General features: G+C 38.9%; 1 protein-coding gene across 9 annotated transcripts in view; it reads left to right on the top strand.

The window, feature by feature from the left end:
* MON2 (MON2 homolog, regulator of endosome-to-Golgi trafficking) overlaps positions 1–16,523 on the top strand; it is a 157,514-nt gene extending 140,991 nt beyond the window's left edge. For 7 of the 9 annotated variants that reach the window (XM_073327923.1, XM_073327918.1, XM_073327920.1 and 4 more), the window contains 2 exons: positions 4,500–4,582; positions 8,787–9,690. In XM_073327923.1, coding sequence (XP_073184024.1) covers positions 4,500–4,582; positions 8,787–8,950 — 247 coding nt within the window. In that variant the 3' untranslated portion in view covers positions 8,951–9,690. Of the gene's footprint in view, positions 1–3,372; positions 3,593–4,499; positions 4,583–8,786; positions 9,691–14,491; positions 15,413–16,449 lie in introns of those variants that run through there. The other 2 variants (XM_073327927.1, XM_073327922.1) reach the window with 2 other exon arrangements.
* Positions 16,524–16,750: the final 227 nt, after the last annotated feature.

Genomic DNA, 16,750 nt, shown 5'->3' with positions numbered 1-16,750 from the left:
TTGGTGACTTTCACAGTCATAGGATTTTAAAAATTGTAAATTTCATGACTTCAGCTATTTAAGTCTGAAATGTCACTGTGTTGTAATTGTAGGGGTCCTGACCCAAAAAGGAGTTGGGGAGTTCGGGGGGAGTTGCAGTGTTATTGTAGCGAGGGTTGCGGTACTGCTACCCTTACTTCTGTGCAGCTGCTAGTGGCAGTGTTGCCTTCGGAGCTGGGCAGCTGGAAAGTGGCGGCTGCTGGCCAGTATCCCAGCTCTGAAGTCAGAACCGCTGTCAGCAGCAGCGCAGAAGTAATGATGGCATGGTATGGTATTGCCACCCTTGCTTCTGCCTGAAGAGCTGGGCTCTCAGTCAGCAGCTGCCACTCTCCAGCCACCGAGCTCTGAAGGCAGCAGCGCAGAAGTAAGAATGGCCTGGTATGGTATTGCCACCCTTACTTTTGTGCTGCTGCTGGCGGGGGTGCTGCCTTTAGAGCTGGGCGCCCGGCTAACAGCCGCCGCTCTCCAGCCCCCCCAGCTGTGAATGCAGCACAGAAGAAAGGGTGGCAATACCACGATCCCCCTAAAATAACCTTGTTGGACCCCCCCTTGCAACTCCCTTTTGGGTCAAGACCCCCAATTTGCAAAATGCTGGTCTCCCCCCCATGAAATCTGTCCAGTATAGGGTAAAAGCACACACAAAGGCCAAATTTCACAGTCTGTGATGCTTTTTTCATGGGCATGAATTTGGTAGGGCCCTATAGATCACACATGACTGCTTATGCGATGTATTTAAGGGTAGCTCAGGATGGTTTATTCGCTTAGCAGTCAGTCTCAACATGTTGCTTTCCATACCCAGTTCTGTAAAGTTGGTGGAAAGATCCTCACAACTTGTGTGCGGGAGTCCCCTTCATCTGTACTCCCCCTAAGGACTGTCATAATGACAGATGCTTCTCTGTTGGGATGGCATGCGCATCTAGACACCCAACAGTTCAGGGTAGGTGAACGCCCCAAGAAACTTCTCTGCATATCTTCCTCCTGGAACTCAGTGTTACCCTGGAAACAGAATTTAGGTATGCTCCCAGTAGCTCACCTCGTGACCCCTCCAGGGTTTACCAAAAGCTCCCTCAAAACAACCCACCTATTAACCATCAGGTATGAATCTCCAGGGTGGCTAAAGCAATTCCTGGAGGACATGGATACAGACTTCTAATAAATGTTTGACGCAGGTAGTATCTTTTCAAAATAAATCACACTTTTATTGGTGCAAACACAAATCCTTAACACAATAATACAAATCCCCAACACAACAGGCTGAAGCGCCCCCCAGAACTATATTACCACACAGTTTGACATGATGCTAAGTGACTGCACTCTGCTTATGGTGATCAGTCATTCACAGGCCGCTGACTGTTCATGATAAGTCTTCAGATTATTCCTCTCTGATCTTCTTCTGCTGTCCTGCTCCTGGTCTTTTCCCTCTTTAGTGAACTGCTCCTGGTCTTTTCCCTCTACTGGACTGAATAGATAGTACCAAACAGGCAAAGCAAACGAACAGAACACTGATGTCCTCTGTACTTCTTCTTATATCCTTTTCTGACAGGCTTGATTGACATGTTCTTTTGCTTGCTTTTGCTAATAACTTTTTGTCAGAACTCTCCAGAGCACATACCACTTATAACATTTATTTTTAACATATCTGGTTTCATGATCAAAATTACCTCATTACTTGCCATTTTGTAACACAGTTTCTAATATACCTAGTCTTATGATCAACAACTGCCTTGTTGCAGGTTGTCCATGCCACTTTGCAACATTGTCTCTAATGTACCCAGAAGGTGTCCAACCTCATGGTCAACTTTATCCACCACTGTTTTCCCTGTCAATTTCAGTACTACATAACCTACAGCTTTCATCTAATAGTGGAGAGACTCTTGCTTATTCAAAATGGAGGCCGGGGATACAAGATGGAGTCTGGGGCCTTCAAAAAGGGGTTTATCTGGTATCAAGATCAGGCAGATGCGCATGTCTCCAGTTTCCTGCCACTAATTAGAGGCAAAAACATAAAGGTCATGACTGACAACATGTCATAAATGTTTTATATAAACCAGCAAGGAAGAGTAAGATCCCCCTCCCTTGTGCTGAGGCTATAAAGCTTTGGAATTGGAGTATATGCAATCAGATTTTTATCACAAAATACCTTCCAGGAGTTCAGCATGTGACCGCAGACAGACTCAACAGGCACTTCTCTCAAGACCATGAGTGGGAGATAGATTAAACCATACTTCACCACATATTCTACCAATGGGTACTCAGGTAGACTTTTTCACCCCAGCAATAAACAGGAAATGCACCCAGTTTTGCTCCAGAACTAGTCAGCATCATTGATCCCTGGGGAATGCCTTTCGCTTCCAGTGGTCGCTGGGTCTTCTGTATACGTTCCCCCCAACTCCTCCAATATCCAGAGTCCTACTCAAAAAGGGACAAGGCCAGAGTTGACAAACATGGTGTCCTTATCTGACACAGATGACAGTGTTCTGCCCAATTACTCTTCATGCCGCTCCTCCTCTCCTCTCATAGAAGAGTGGAGAGATCCTTCACCCCAGTCTTAGAATCCTTCACCTCAAAGCATGGCTGGTCGGTGATTCATGGGCATAGAAAATGCCTGTTCACAGCAAGTAAAAAGGGGGCTACTGCACAGCAGAAAACAGTCTACACCCTGCACTTACAAAAATGGACAAGATTTGCCCATTGGTACAATCTCAAACACATTGCACCAACAACTGCATTGCTGCCAGACGTACTGGACTACATTCTAGAACTACAGACCTCGGGGTGATCACCGAGTTCCATTAGCATTCATCTGGCAGCCAGCCTCCAATAGAAGGTTACGCTATATCAGCCCACCCAACGACAATGCAGTTCCTCAAAGGCCTGTGTAACCTTTTTCTGCCAGTTAAATGCCCGTCTACAGTTCAGAACCTCAGTTTGGTTCTACCGATCTCATAATCTTGAAGCACCCACTGACATACAAACTCACTCTGAAATCTGTTTCCACCTCCAGCCTTTCTTAAGAATGTTCCTGTCATTGAAATATTTAAAACCTCAACACGAGCTTCTATGCATACATTTGCTGAATGCTATGCTATAATTCACCACTCTGCTTCTGATACTGTGTTTGGCTCAGCAGTACTTTCTTACACACTGAATTAGACTCCAAAGCCGCCTCTTCCTTAAAAGGGAACTTCTCTGTAGTCACCTAGAGTGGAGAACCAATAGGGACACTACTCAAGGAAGAAGAAATGGTTACTCATCCCGTGCAGTAACTGCAGTTCTTCAAGATGTATGACCCGATGGTGCTCCACTACCCACCCTCCTTCTGCTCTGCTGCAGTTACCTGTCATGGGGCTTCATGGTAGAGAAGGAACTGACGATGGTTAGTCTGTGCAATGCTATATAACAACACCATGGAGCACAAGGTGGAGTAACACGCATGCTCAGGCCGAACAGACACTGCTATGAAAAATCTCCCATGGAAGTACAAGGGGCACAAATGCTCCTAGAGTGTGGACACAGAGGGACACATCTCGAAGAACTGCAGTTACTGCACAGGGTGAGTTACCATTTCTTATGGAAGAATGTGTAAGGGCAGGGAGTTTCAGATCAAATGTCAATGCCAAATTTGGGAAGCTTTTGATTGGAAGGACCTTAAGAAGCGGTTATCCTCAGGACTATTACCCAGAGTTCAGGAGTGCAACATATAGTAGTACAATTTTCAGAGACAATGAAATACAAGTTTCTGTAACCATCTCTTCCTTTATTTCTAGTAGAGGTATTGATAGGTTGATGAGAAAATAATCAAGTTCCTAAAAATAAAATAATAGCAAAGTAGCAGTATTCTGAAGCATTATTCATACCATAATTGTTGAAATAGAAAGCTGAACATAAATATATTGTAAAATTTTTAAAGGTACCAATGCCCTTTCTTAATCTGAAACATTTTTGGTAAATAATTCCTATAAAATATGATAAGAGCTTAAAGAAAATTTCACTGTATCCTTGTAGCTATCTCCCATTGTAGTCTACATCCTTTAATCTTGCTAGAGCCTTCTTTACCCAAACACTTAAATAACTTAGGCATCTCAGTCCCATTCAAAAGCTTTTGCAAATTTTATCCATTGAGTACATGATTGAATAAATTACTTTTGTGGGACTATTTATATGCTTGAAGTTAAGCACATATATTAGTGTTTGCATGATTGAGGCCTATATATTGACATGATTTCTAAAAATTAAATTAAATATAAATTGGTCACAGGTGGGGAAACGGCATCAGCTAAAGATCAATGTTAATTACAGCATTAAATAACCTTTGTTTCACTGGGTTGTGTCCCAAAGGTTTTATTGTTCAAAACTTGGTTTTGTATTTGCTATATAAAAGTCAACAGAAGAATCATATTCTGGGAAACATTTTTTGAAATTGTACAGTTGATGATAGTTTATATTTTTTCCCCTTGTAGGCAGCAAGTAACAGAAATCATATTCGTTTTAAAAGCTGTCAGTACTCTAATAGATTCACTTAAGAAAACTCAGCCTGAAAATGGTAAGTTGTTTTAATCAGAAGTCTAAACAAAATTGTGGCTGTAATATGTTTGTGCAAAAATCGCTATTTCCAAGAAAAGTATCCTCCATAAGATTCTTAATTTGCCCTTTCAAGTAGAAAGTAGAAATTTTTAAAACATCTCTTTAATAGGTCCATCAGCCTACATCTCTGAGATGCAGATGACATAAAATAATATCTAACTCTTATATAGAGCTTTTCATCAGTCGCTCTCACAGCACTTTACAAAAGAGTATCACTAGACTAGAAAGCTTCCAGCTGTTGTACCAATGCCCTTTCTTAATCTAAAACATTTTTTGGTAAATAATTCCTATAAAATATGATAAGAGCTTTAAAAAAAATATCATTCTATCTTTGTAGCTATTTCCCATTGTAGTCTACGTCCCTTAATCTTGCTAGATCCTTGTTTACCCAAACCATATTCTATTCAGTCTTACAGCTCTCATTCACTATTCGGTCCATTAAGATTAAGATAGTCATTTATGTAACGTGATAGGGATAAGTTTACTTTTTCTAAAGATACTGTCTGTGTAATATTTTTACTTCTGAGTGTTGGCTACACGAGCAGAACTCCTGTTGCTTTTAGAACATTTTTGGTCCCTATGGGCAGTGTTCACCAGTAGTCTTAACCATTGCTCTTGGAAAACTTACATCCAGGTCATTCTTCACCATAGTCAATTAACCATTGTATTCCAAAATCAAAAGTAAAACTTCAAGCTGTTGGAAAAAACTTTCTTAGGACAGGGAGCTCAAAATAGACAGCAAACTAAAGAAGGCATATAGTTTAAAACTCCCAGCTGTTGAACTGGATGAGAAGTACTATCGTGGATATTACATGTGTTGTGCTGTCCTTTCATGCCCTCTGCTCTTGCATTCTGGAAGGGTTCTGAAATTGACAAGAGGCCTGGTTAGTGCAAAGCTTCAAAAAGACTCTTGCAACTATCACTTTGGATGGCTAATTGCTTTTATTTTCCTCTCCTACCCCAATCAGAAGCACATTTTTAACTGTCACTTTTCAAGGAGGCTCACATTTTTTTCAGGCATGATCACATTCCTTAAAGTGCCACTTGAAAACTCCCTTAAAACTTTCTCTACATTTTTTTAGCACGAACAGAAGAGAAAAATACAAAACTAAGGAAGCTTTCAACAAGAATAGAATGGACACTGTTAAAAAGCTGCTGCTTTTTGCCAACTCTGGAAGTCTATAAAATCATACAGAAATTTTCTGCAGTGCATTACTGAAATAATGTGCAAAACAAGAGCAAAATATGGTAGATTCCACTTAATAGCAGTCCTGATATTAACAACTTCCAGTTAATAGCAACGTTTTGCCAGGAACCAGTCCCATCACGTTGACTTAATGGGATTCAAATAGTAGCAACTGCATGACACTACTGAGAATTTTTTTTTGGTAGAAAGGTCCCAGCCACAGGCAGGTTTGTGGAGCTTCCACAAGGGAAGGAAGCACTGGGACGTGCCTTCCCTGGCTGTAGTTCCACAAACCCGACTGCACCCAGAGACCTGCTGCCAGCAAAGGAGGTAACAGATTGGGGTGCCTGTATCTCCTGCCAAAATCCCAGCACTGTGGGTTGGGAGGGGAGGTTGTGGGCAGATTAGCAGCAGGATGGGGAGCTGCATCCCTGATGCTGGGGCTTTCCACAGGGAATGGTGGTTCTGGGGACACATGGAGCTGCGTGGTACCTTTCCATGCGCTCTCAAGATTGTACCCGCATGTCCCAGCACTTTCTTTCTTGGCCACAGCCCCACAAACCTGCCTTCCATTTGTTGGCAACTTCTGGATAATGGAAACTTTTGCTGGAAACCAAGGGTTTGTTAATAAGCGGAATCCACTGTATCTGAGATTTTCTATCCAGTTTATGATCCTAAAGCATAGTATGCATTACATTAAACCCTGGAGACCTACTAACCTGAAAATGCTTTAGCTTTATATAGTAGATGGTTAACTTGCGCACAAAGCCACAACATACCTTCATTGTCTGTCAGCTCTTTCTTTGTGAGGCAGGATAGTCATCTTTGTGTATCTACCCCATCCCTGATAAATAGGTGGTTCTTAAAGTAGTTGTCCCGACGGGTGTGCGAGTGTTTAGTAGCACACTTCAGGTGGTGTAAGTAGTTGTCCCGACGGGTGTGCGAGTGTTTAGTAGCACACTTCAGGTGGTGTGTGTGTTTGGTAGCAGTGTCTGCCGCTGCACCTAATACATCCTTGTGCTCCAGTCTGAAACCTGCTGCCACTCCAGTTTTTTCCTCAGCTGCCTGTGCTAGAGACAGAGTATTGCAGTGTCAGTTAACTTCAAATTAGCTAGCTTGCCAGGTCTGATTTTTTTTTAATTTAAACTTTTTAATGAAATATTTATTAATTTCCCACACACAAACTACAGCAAGGGCCTGTCTGCAGTTTGTGGGCCATATGCAGCCTGTACGTTTGTAAGACCTCATCCCAGACTTCATTCCCAATGCCTTCAAGCCTGGCTCAAGCACAGCTTGTCCAAGAGGGTGTCTATCTCTGATCTGTCAACTCTCCGTGAGTGGAAGAATCCCTGCAAGGTATGCTTGCATTCATCCCCCGCAAGGACCAGCATCACAGATGCCTCTCTGTTACGCTGGCGAGCTCACCTCCATGGTGACTTCATGGCACAAGGCAGGTGGACCCATTAGGGTCCTGTTCTTCACATCAATCTATTTGAGCTCAGAGCAGTTCAATGTAAGTGCAGTCATTTTTTACTCAAAATCAAGGGTCACTCAGAAGAGACATGATGGACAACAGAGCTACCATATATTATGTAAACTGCTGAGGAGGAGCACAATTCCAATCCTTGTGCACAGAAGCAATGAAATTTGTAACTGGTGCATAACCCACCAAATCAACATCTCAGTGGCATTTCTGTTAGGTCTGCGAAGCATCACTGAACAGACATTTCTGTGAAGACTACAAATGGGAGCTGAGCTATCCTATCCTACGAGTAGTTCTCAGCTATTGCTGTCTAGGGATAGACTTCTTCCTGATGCCATGCAACAAGAAATTCACACAATTTTGTGAGGCGCGGGGAGGGGAACACCACCATAACTCATTAGGAGATGCCTTCTTCACTCCTTGGCCACTAAGGGTATGTCCACACTGCAATTAAAAACCCATAGCTGGCCCAGGCCAGCTGACTTGGGTTCACGGGAGTTGGGCTAAGGGGCTGTTTAATCACAGTGTAGATGTTCGGGCTTGGGCTGGACACTGAGCTCTAGGACACGGCAAGGTGGAAGAGCACTTCAACGTGTTTGGTAGAAAATAATCTTCAGCTACTTTACAATTCAGAATCGCCAACTACCAGACATTAATGGTGAAATACAACCATACAAATTATGTCAGGCTGAACTCCTTTATTGAATATCTACCAGCAGAACACACTGAGCAATTCCAGGCAATTATTGTAGAAGGCCAACTGCTCGCCATACCATCTCTGCAGGCCTCTCTTGACACTGCTGATACTGCCATTCAGTCTATTTCTAAGGCAGTAGTTTTGAAGAGGACCTCCTGGCTTCAGCTCTCAGGATTTCCAGAGGAGGTCCAGAATATGGTACTAAACTGTTCACTGACAGCACAGGATGAGTGCACACATTAAAGGACTCCAAAGGCCACTTTACATTTTCTCTGAGGATCTATCCTTGGAGGTTGTTAAGGCCTGCCTTGACAAAGCCTTGGCTGGGATGATTTAGTTGGTGTTGGTCCTGCTTTGAGCAGGGGAATGGACTAGATGACCTCCTGAGGTCTCTTCCAACCCTAATATTCTATGATCTATACATGTACCCAAAAGAGAGAGTTTAGTAGGTCCCAGACAGCACAGAGGTCCTGCCCCGTCCAATTCTCAGAGGATATATGAACTTCAGTGCAAGAGACAAAGATTCCAGAGGAGAAAACCACCCACTTCCCAATATTCAACCTCACAAATCTTCCACCTCGTAGCACCAATTTTGACAGGGTGGTTGAGGTCCTGAGCTGCTCTCTCCTTTTTATATTAAAAAAAAAATACCATTTGGGGTTCAATGAGATATTGAGGTAAAAATCTGGTGTCCCATAGCTTTTAGTGTTTTTCTTTACATATTAATTAAAAATGCTTTTCTACTGTAAAAATATGAACAATATTACATTATTGCATTTTGTACTTTTCTGTTACAGTTGATGCAAACACATGGGCACAAGTTATTGCGTTGTACCCAACTTTAGTTGAATGTATCACTTGCTCATCCTCGGAAGTCTGTTCAGCTCTCAAGGAGGCACTAGTTCCCTTTAAGGACTTCATGCATCCACCAGCACCCAAGGTACAGAATGGAGAGTCTTGAAAAGATAAAACTTTTTTATTTTTGAAAGAAAAAAAGTATCCCAAAAAAGAATGTTTGTTCCTAACTGAGACTTCTCTGAGGAAATCTCTTGTGACGAGTACTTGGCAACCAGCGTTGATCTCCTTTCAACTGTACTAACAAGAGCTTTGTAATTCATGCATACAAGCTTACAGCTCAAAGGTTCCAGAGTGAGTAGCAGTGCAAGCCTTTAATAAATTTAACTAACTAGATGGAATCAGTTGTAACCTAATGTACTTGCTACAATATATTGAGGTGGTGACTGAAAAGTGGGCTTATGTATAGCTTGTGGTGTATGTGTTAATGATGTAATTTAAAAAAAGTATTTCAATTCAGTCAGATTTATTAGGCTGGTGTTTTGCACCCTTTTTTCAAGTACAAAATTGTACTAAAATTTTATGCAAGATGGTACTGTAACATTCCATATGATTATCTGTAACCAGCCTTTGTAAACAAAGGGAACTGATGAACTTGTGTGTATAATAAATGGTACAGTTCTGTATAAAATAGTTGCATTTATTATTTAAATTCTTTTTAAAATATTGATAATGTTAAATGCTTGAAAATGTATTTATTATGAATACTAAGTTGTATGCTTGCATTTTTACTTACAATTTGCCTTCATAATTGGCAGATATGGTTATTCATATCTCATCATGCAGTTAATTTTTTGCTTATTTGAATGTATCTTATCTCAACATCTCTACAAAGAGATCATATGATGACAGACAGCAGCAAATAGCCAATGATCTGCTGATTTCAAACTTTAAAGTAGATGATTTGAAATGAGTTGAATATGTGGAAATATACTGTAGCACTCCAACTCTACCGTACCTCACATCACAAAATATTTGTTTCAACATATTCATTTACGTAAGTCTATCCATTTTTATGTTTGTTTTTGGTGGTAGTTGTCCTGCTTTACAAGAATGTTTCATATTTGGGATTTATATCTCTTTTTTGCCCATAATGTTAGTTGTCATGGTCTTTGAATTATGATCCAAGAAAGGTGATTTCAAATATCTGATATATTTGGCTGTAACTTTCTTTGTTTGTTTCAGTAATCTTAAGCACTCTGTTTTGTACTGTCTTTTCAGCCCAAACAATAATTGTTCTAACCTTCAAGTATAAAATGTGCGCGTGATATAAACCATGAGAAGTGTATTTTTGAAGATTGTTATTCATTTAGAAGTGCAGTAAACTTTCTGTCATGAAGTAAAATGTGAATTTTCTCTTTCATGTACTACATAGTTGAAGCAGAATACTTTTGAGTACTATTCTTTATAAAGCTGAATTGTGATATAGCATATTATATTCCTATTCACTGAATTGTTTCAGTAATATTTCACCTGTATTTAGGTATTTATTATCATCCATATGAAGCGCTTTAAAACATAGCTTTAAAACCATAAAAGTCGAAAGTTAGGATCCTACGTCCATAGTTAGGCACCTATCTGGTTTTTCCAAAGTGCTGAATTCTTAGTAGCTGCTATTGTCCTGGCCCAGTGCAGGGGACTGGACTAGATGACCTACGGAGGTCCCTTGCAGGCCTACATTTCTATGATTATATGAAACCAGATGAGGTCCTTGGGAGGAGTTGACTGCTCAGTGCTTTTTAAAATTGGGCAGACAACTTCCTATGGATTTAATAGGTTAACTTTAGGTTCCGGACTTTTAAAATATTGTGCAGATATTAAAAACAAGGATCATGCATACACTTTTATAGGTTAAAGGATATCCATTGGTTTATGTGAATAGCTTAGGGTTGCTAACCCTCCAGGATTGTCCTGAAGTCTCCAGGAATTAAATATTAATCTTTAATTAACAATAATGTCATGTGATGAACCCTTCAGGAATATGTCCAACCAAAATTGGTAACCTTAGAATTGATGTATAGTTGGAGGAGTTGCTAGTAGAGTGTTTCATTATGAATTGGCCAGAATTAGAGAATCTGTAAGTGCATAGTACTATGCAACCACAGTTTTGAAATGCTTGCTCGTTTTATGCTCCATATTATATTATTTATTATTCTCATTTTAAAAATAGAAAAATACGAGAGAGCGAACTTTCCTTTACGTTTCATTTTCCATCACTGGGGATTTTTAAGAGCAGGTTGTACAAACACATGTCAGGAATGGTCTAGATAATACTAAGTCCTGCCTTGAGTGAAGGGGACTGGACTAGATGACCTCTTGAGGTCCCTTCCAGTTCTGTGATTCTATGATTTTAAACTACAATAAATGCACAACAGGCTTTAAAACCTTGTGTATTTCTCAGTGAACAAAGTTGTATGGAATTCTGTCTTCAAGCTTGGATAAACAAGTTTCTTCCCTAGCTTTGGAGAACACAAATTTTGTATTAGGAAACCAAATATTTTCCTTAACATCTGAATTTGGGTAGGTCTTGCAATGTTTTTGTTCATTTTTAGTGTAAAAATAGCTAATTTTGAGAAGCCGTTCCAAAATGCCACAATATGGAAGCCTATACACCAAATGAACGTCCTCTAAAACTGAAAATCTGAAAATAACTGCAGTATTGATGAAAGCAACATATTTTTTAGGGCCAGGTCTTGTTGACTTCAGTAGAAGGATGGTCAGGGCCCATAGTGTTACTTACAATTATTGGGGGGAGGGGGAGAGGGGTTTGTTTTTTTTAATTTAGAATTATCTATTTTAGCTAGCTATGTCAGAGCTTATTGTTTTTAATTCCTATTTATTTTATTTGGGAAAGCAGGCTAAAGATGCATCAGACCCAATAAAGGATAACAGTATATGCTCAGTACAGTGAACTTTTTTCAGCTTGATCTGTATAAAACATCTTCTGTTTTATTTGTCTATATTCTTTGTTTCTAGAACTTAGTGTACTTTATAACCGGGGGGTGGGAGGCACACCTTTTAAGAGGCATTTAAAACCAACTACCTTCTACTTATTAGCTTATTTTTCCTCCCCTTAGTCACCAAATTATTCTTAGGGCATCTGGAACTCACCTTAAAGCTGAGGTCTAATCTAGTCAGACATTCTTACCCTTTTTTATATACATGACTAGCTTATGAAAGCTAACAACTTAAGCATTTCATTTAGAAGGACGGCTTTTCACTGTGGATGAAAGTCAGCCTCTTTACAATGTCATCTTGCTCATTTATAACTCTAGTATTACTTACGTTTGAAGTATTTCTTTCTTTTCCTCTATTGAGGGTTCTTGTTTTCTAATAAATATGGATACAGGAGCACTGATACAGTCTTTTTGGAGTCATAGAATTTTTATTTTATCAATATTTCTAGAAATGGAGGTTCTGTACATCCTCTGAGAAATATCTTAACCAGTAAAAATGTAGACCCTGAAGCTGCACTATACATATGTATAAGTTTAACTTTATATACATGAGTAGTAGTCCTATTCAAATCAGTACTCTCACATGAAGTAAAGTATGTGCATCCATGTTTGCAAGGTTGGAGCCTAACTTATTTTAGTGTAAAATTCACTAAAATGTACTGGATCTGCAAAAGTAGCTGGGGAGTCAAGGTAATTCTTATAGCCTTATGAGGATAACTTCTTGAGCTCCCTTCCTGCAATGTACTATAAGGCTCTAGATTCTGTGGGAAATGTCTTCCAGTAATTATAAAATTACTAAATACAACCACCACCTCCCAAAAAATGATTGGGAGCCACGAGTGAAAATGTGAAAGTCCTGCAGATACACTGAAAGGAACATACACAAGATATTGAGGAGAACTTACCTCCTCTCCATACCTCAGACATTGCAACGATATGAGCAAGACTTCGAGCTTGTATATAATCACAGTTTATCTAATAAGTAAAAGTGAATATATACCCTAATTTCAATTCAGAACATAGATTGCCACAACTTCCAATTTTTAATAAGTTTATTAAATACTCTGAGTATCCTAATATCAATGAACAAAATATTAATAGGCATAATATTTGCATTTACTAAAACAAGAAATAAGATCTTAAAAGATTGCATTATGTTTTTGCCCAGATCAAAAGGCATTTCTCATCTCATCCTTAGCTCTCTGGATCTTGTAAGATACAATTGTGGTGCGTCCGTATAAGTTCATTGTTAGTACTACTCCAGCAGTTGAGAGAGACATTTTTTTCTAGTAAAAGAGGATGTACTGAATAGGGAAGCAGGGTGAATAGTTAACAATTGATATTCATAGATCAGCTATTCTTATTTTCTTTCATAACATTTTTTATAAATGCGATACACAACATTTAAACTCGTAGAGATCTATTTTCTAAGCATGTTTTAAAGGCATTTACTTTGGAATACTTTCAATCTCCGATATACTTGTTTTGAGGTTTTTTGTTAGCTTCTGTTACGCAGCAACACTTAGTGATAGAAGTCTCAAGACTATGCTATATGTTTGCTCCACGGAGCCATTCTAATTAATATTTTGAACACATGCTAGATATCCGCAGTGATGCAGAACTCAGCTGAAGCATGAACCATAACTAATAGTGCTCTATGTGATTGATTCTTAGCCATCATATAAGAAAATATTTTTTACACCCTTGGATTTTGAGACCATTTCCAGTTGCTGCAAAAGGGGTGATATAAGGTTTCATTTTGTTCTGGTCAGCTAAGAAGTACCTATTGAATCATACAAATAAACAAATGCCAACAAAATGGCAGCTATCCTGTCCTCCATGAAGATATAGATATATTTACAGATAGATTAAGAGATCCAGTGGTGCAGTAACACCAGGTTGTAACTTTTTCTTTATTTAGACAGAAAACAGTAAGCTATCACTCTTGAGTTGTAGAAGTTGTCACAGTTCTACAAAGTGGTCTTAGTCTTGAGCTTTTACCATTAACAGACAATCCTGATAAATATTTTAATTTCCTGCTGTCTCCCAAAACCAGTTACTGCCTGGCATGTATGTCAGACTTAAATCTCTGCATGGGCATGGTTTTAGCTAACCTCTTTAAGTGTCTTACTTGTAGTTGGCTAATAAAGTTTATAGTCTGCTGCCACTGACAATTTATTTTTACACTCCATCTGTTTTTGTCTAAACAAATTCCATACACAATGATTAGAGATGCTGTGACTGCCACTTATCATGCTGACCAGTATTGTTTAATTGTTTCCTAGTGCTCCCTTTGACATTCTCTATTGCCTGTTGTCTCTTAACTTAGTCTTAAATTGTAAGCTCTTTTGGGGGAGGGACCATCTTTTTGTTATGTTTGTACAGCGACTAACACAGAGTAGCCCTGACTAGAGCCCATAGGCACTATTACTGGATAAATAATATATAATAATGATAATAGTAGACAACCGCTTCTGCCTTGGACATAAATATGTTTGGGGATCAAGAATTATATTTTAACTAAAAATGTATATTTTAGCCATACAGATCACCACTGTGTTGAAGTTTTGTCAAGGGTCACCATAGGCAAGGCTAGTAGAACACACAATTGCAAACCATAAGGTTGACCGTTCCTCACTAGAATCCTTAACTAAACTCAAACTTGAACTTATTTTCTCATTTCTTTTTAGCTGTCATTAGTTGAAAACAGATGGAGAGTTGACGAGGCAGAAACATACAAGAAGTCTATTCCAGATGTCAGGAGGTGCAGAGAAGTCTCTTACACCAACAGTGGTGAGATTGTGTTAACAGGCAGAGAGGAGGCCAGTGCTAGACAAGCAGGGAAGAGAGCCAGAAGAAAAAAGATTAGTGAGATAGGTGGAATCAAGGCTATAATGGATTTAAATATGAGGAGAGCAATATATATAGAATCTTGAATAAGGAGAAAAAATATTTATAGAATGGGAGTGAACTGATTCTGTTTTTGTATGTGTGAAAAAGGTGGGCAGCAGTCTTCTGTACATGGGAGAGTCTGCAGACCTGGGACTTGGAGAAAATCTAGGAACTCCTCTGGGGTTTGGGATGACTTTTTAAGCATTACCTTCTGGCTTTTCTTTTTCTCTTTGTCTTTTTTTAATTGTGTAAAAAAAAAAGAAGAAGAAGAAGAATATGGAGGCTTCCCTTCTTATATTGTAATGGGCTCTCTTAAAAATGTTCCTTCATAAATGGATAAAAATGTTAATGGGCTTACATGAGCCCTAGGCTGATTATGAAAACATTTAAAAGAGCAAGGTTTGGGAGGAACATTGGCCCAGTGAGGACGAAGAGTATTATATAAATTAACACACACTTTCTGTGGGAAGAGGTAGCTAGTGCAATACTGTATTAAGAATGCATTCAAGCAGCCACGAAAACTTTACTGCAAGCTTAGGTAATTAAAAACAAGACATGGGGAGAAGAGGATTTGGAGGAAACATAGTGCCTCAGATAAAATTGAAGGATGAAAACATGAGGAACTTCAATTCACAATCCTGGGTCTCTTGGCTTCTGTGCAGACACAAGGATCTGTCCGCAGTGTGCAGCTTGGAGGATTCAAGGCCCTGCTCAGAATTGTGAGTGTGAGAGAATGCCCAAAAAAAAAAAAAAAAAAAAAACAGTTTAAAAACTAATGCTAACAAACGATTGCAGACTTTTCAGGAGCATAGAAACTTTCAAAAATAAAAATCTATAAATATATTTCACATATGTGCATTTTAATAATTAATCTTCATAAGCACTGTGCACATCAGGTTTTGTAGGTAACTAGTTTTTTTACGTTTTACTTGATCTCCTCTATGAAATGTGTGTATATACAGTTGCAAAAAAAAGTTATGAAAAGATTGACTACTGTACAGACAAATCGAGCTGAATTCTTTGATCTGCTTAGTAAGCTGATATCTTGTTCCAATAATTCTTTATACTACATTCCAGTGTTATCAACCATTTTCTCACCAAAATAATGTTCACTTAGGACCTGATTTCCACTTGTGAGCATGCACATTTATCATTAACATCTGTACTTGCAGATGATAAATTTCATCACCTATGTCTGCAGGGGCAGTGCTGGAAAAATGCTTAGGCAGGTGCATATATTCATAAAGTTATGTGCATATAATTTGAGGCCATATTGATGCCTCACTGAAAATCGGGTTCTATAATCTGATTTTTTTTAAATGGGGTGTGCAGGGGGAACAGGACCTTTACAGTTTTTTGTCCTGTAATATATTTTAAAACTTCTTAATTAGCAAAGCCTGTGTAATAGTATTTAATTTTCCTAATTTAACAACAATCATTCATAATATTTTTTTAAAAAGCAAAGCTTCAGTGGGCCTTAAAAGCACATGCCTAAGCATACTACCTGAGTCTGATACTAAGTCACATTCTGAGAATTTACTGAAATATAAATCCTTGTTCTCACCTGAGCAGTATAGCATGGTATGTAGATCTGTATCTCTTTCCTGGGAAGTATATTCCCTAAAGCAGTCCAGTTTATCATTTGTAAGGGAAATGTTTAAACCTACATATAAAGCCCTGTATGTTAAAATACTTTTTAAAATTGTCATTGTATTACTGTTTTATTTTACTTAAGCCTTATGCTCTTCCTTTTAAGTAGAAGCATCACTGACAGAAGACTCCATTGTTATAAATCACCTTCTCTAATTCTAATGCCATAAATGTGTCAACAGAATGAAATTCACAAGTAAACTATTGAAGAGTAATTTGCATCTTTTCTCTTCACCCCATTTGTTGAATAGTAATTTATTGGTTTTTGATGTTCCTCGGAAAAACTGCACAAGTCAGAAAGCCGTTAGAGATCCATAGCCATTAGACAGTCATTTTTAAATGTTTGTGAGTAAAAACACGTCTCTCTCTCATAGTTAAGTTTCACCACTTAGGGTAATACCAAACAC

The sequence above is a fragment of the Lepidochelys kempii genome, chromosome 1, assembly GCF_965140265.1.
Source record: "Lepidochelys kempii isolate rLepKem1 chromosome 1, rLepKem1.hap2, whole genome shotgun sequence".
Lineage (NCBI taxonomy): Eukaryota > Metazoa > Chordata > Testudines > Cheloniidae > Lepidochelys > Lepidochelys kempii.
Note: the sequence above shows the minus strand (reverse complement) of the source record. Positions and strands in the feature narration are given on the sequence as shown.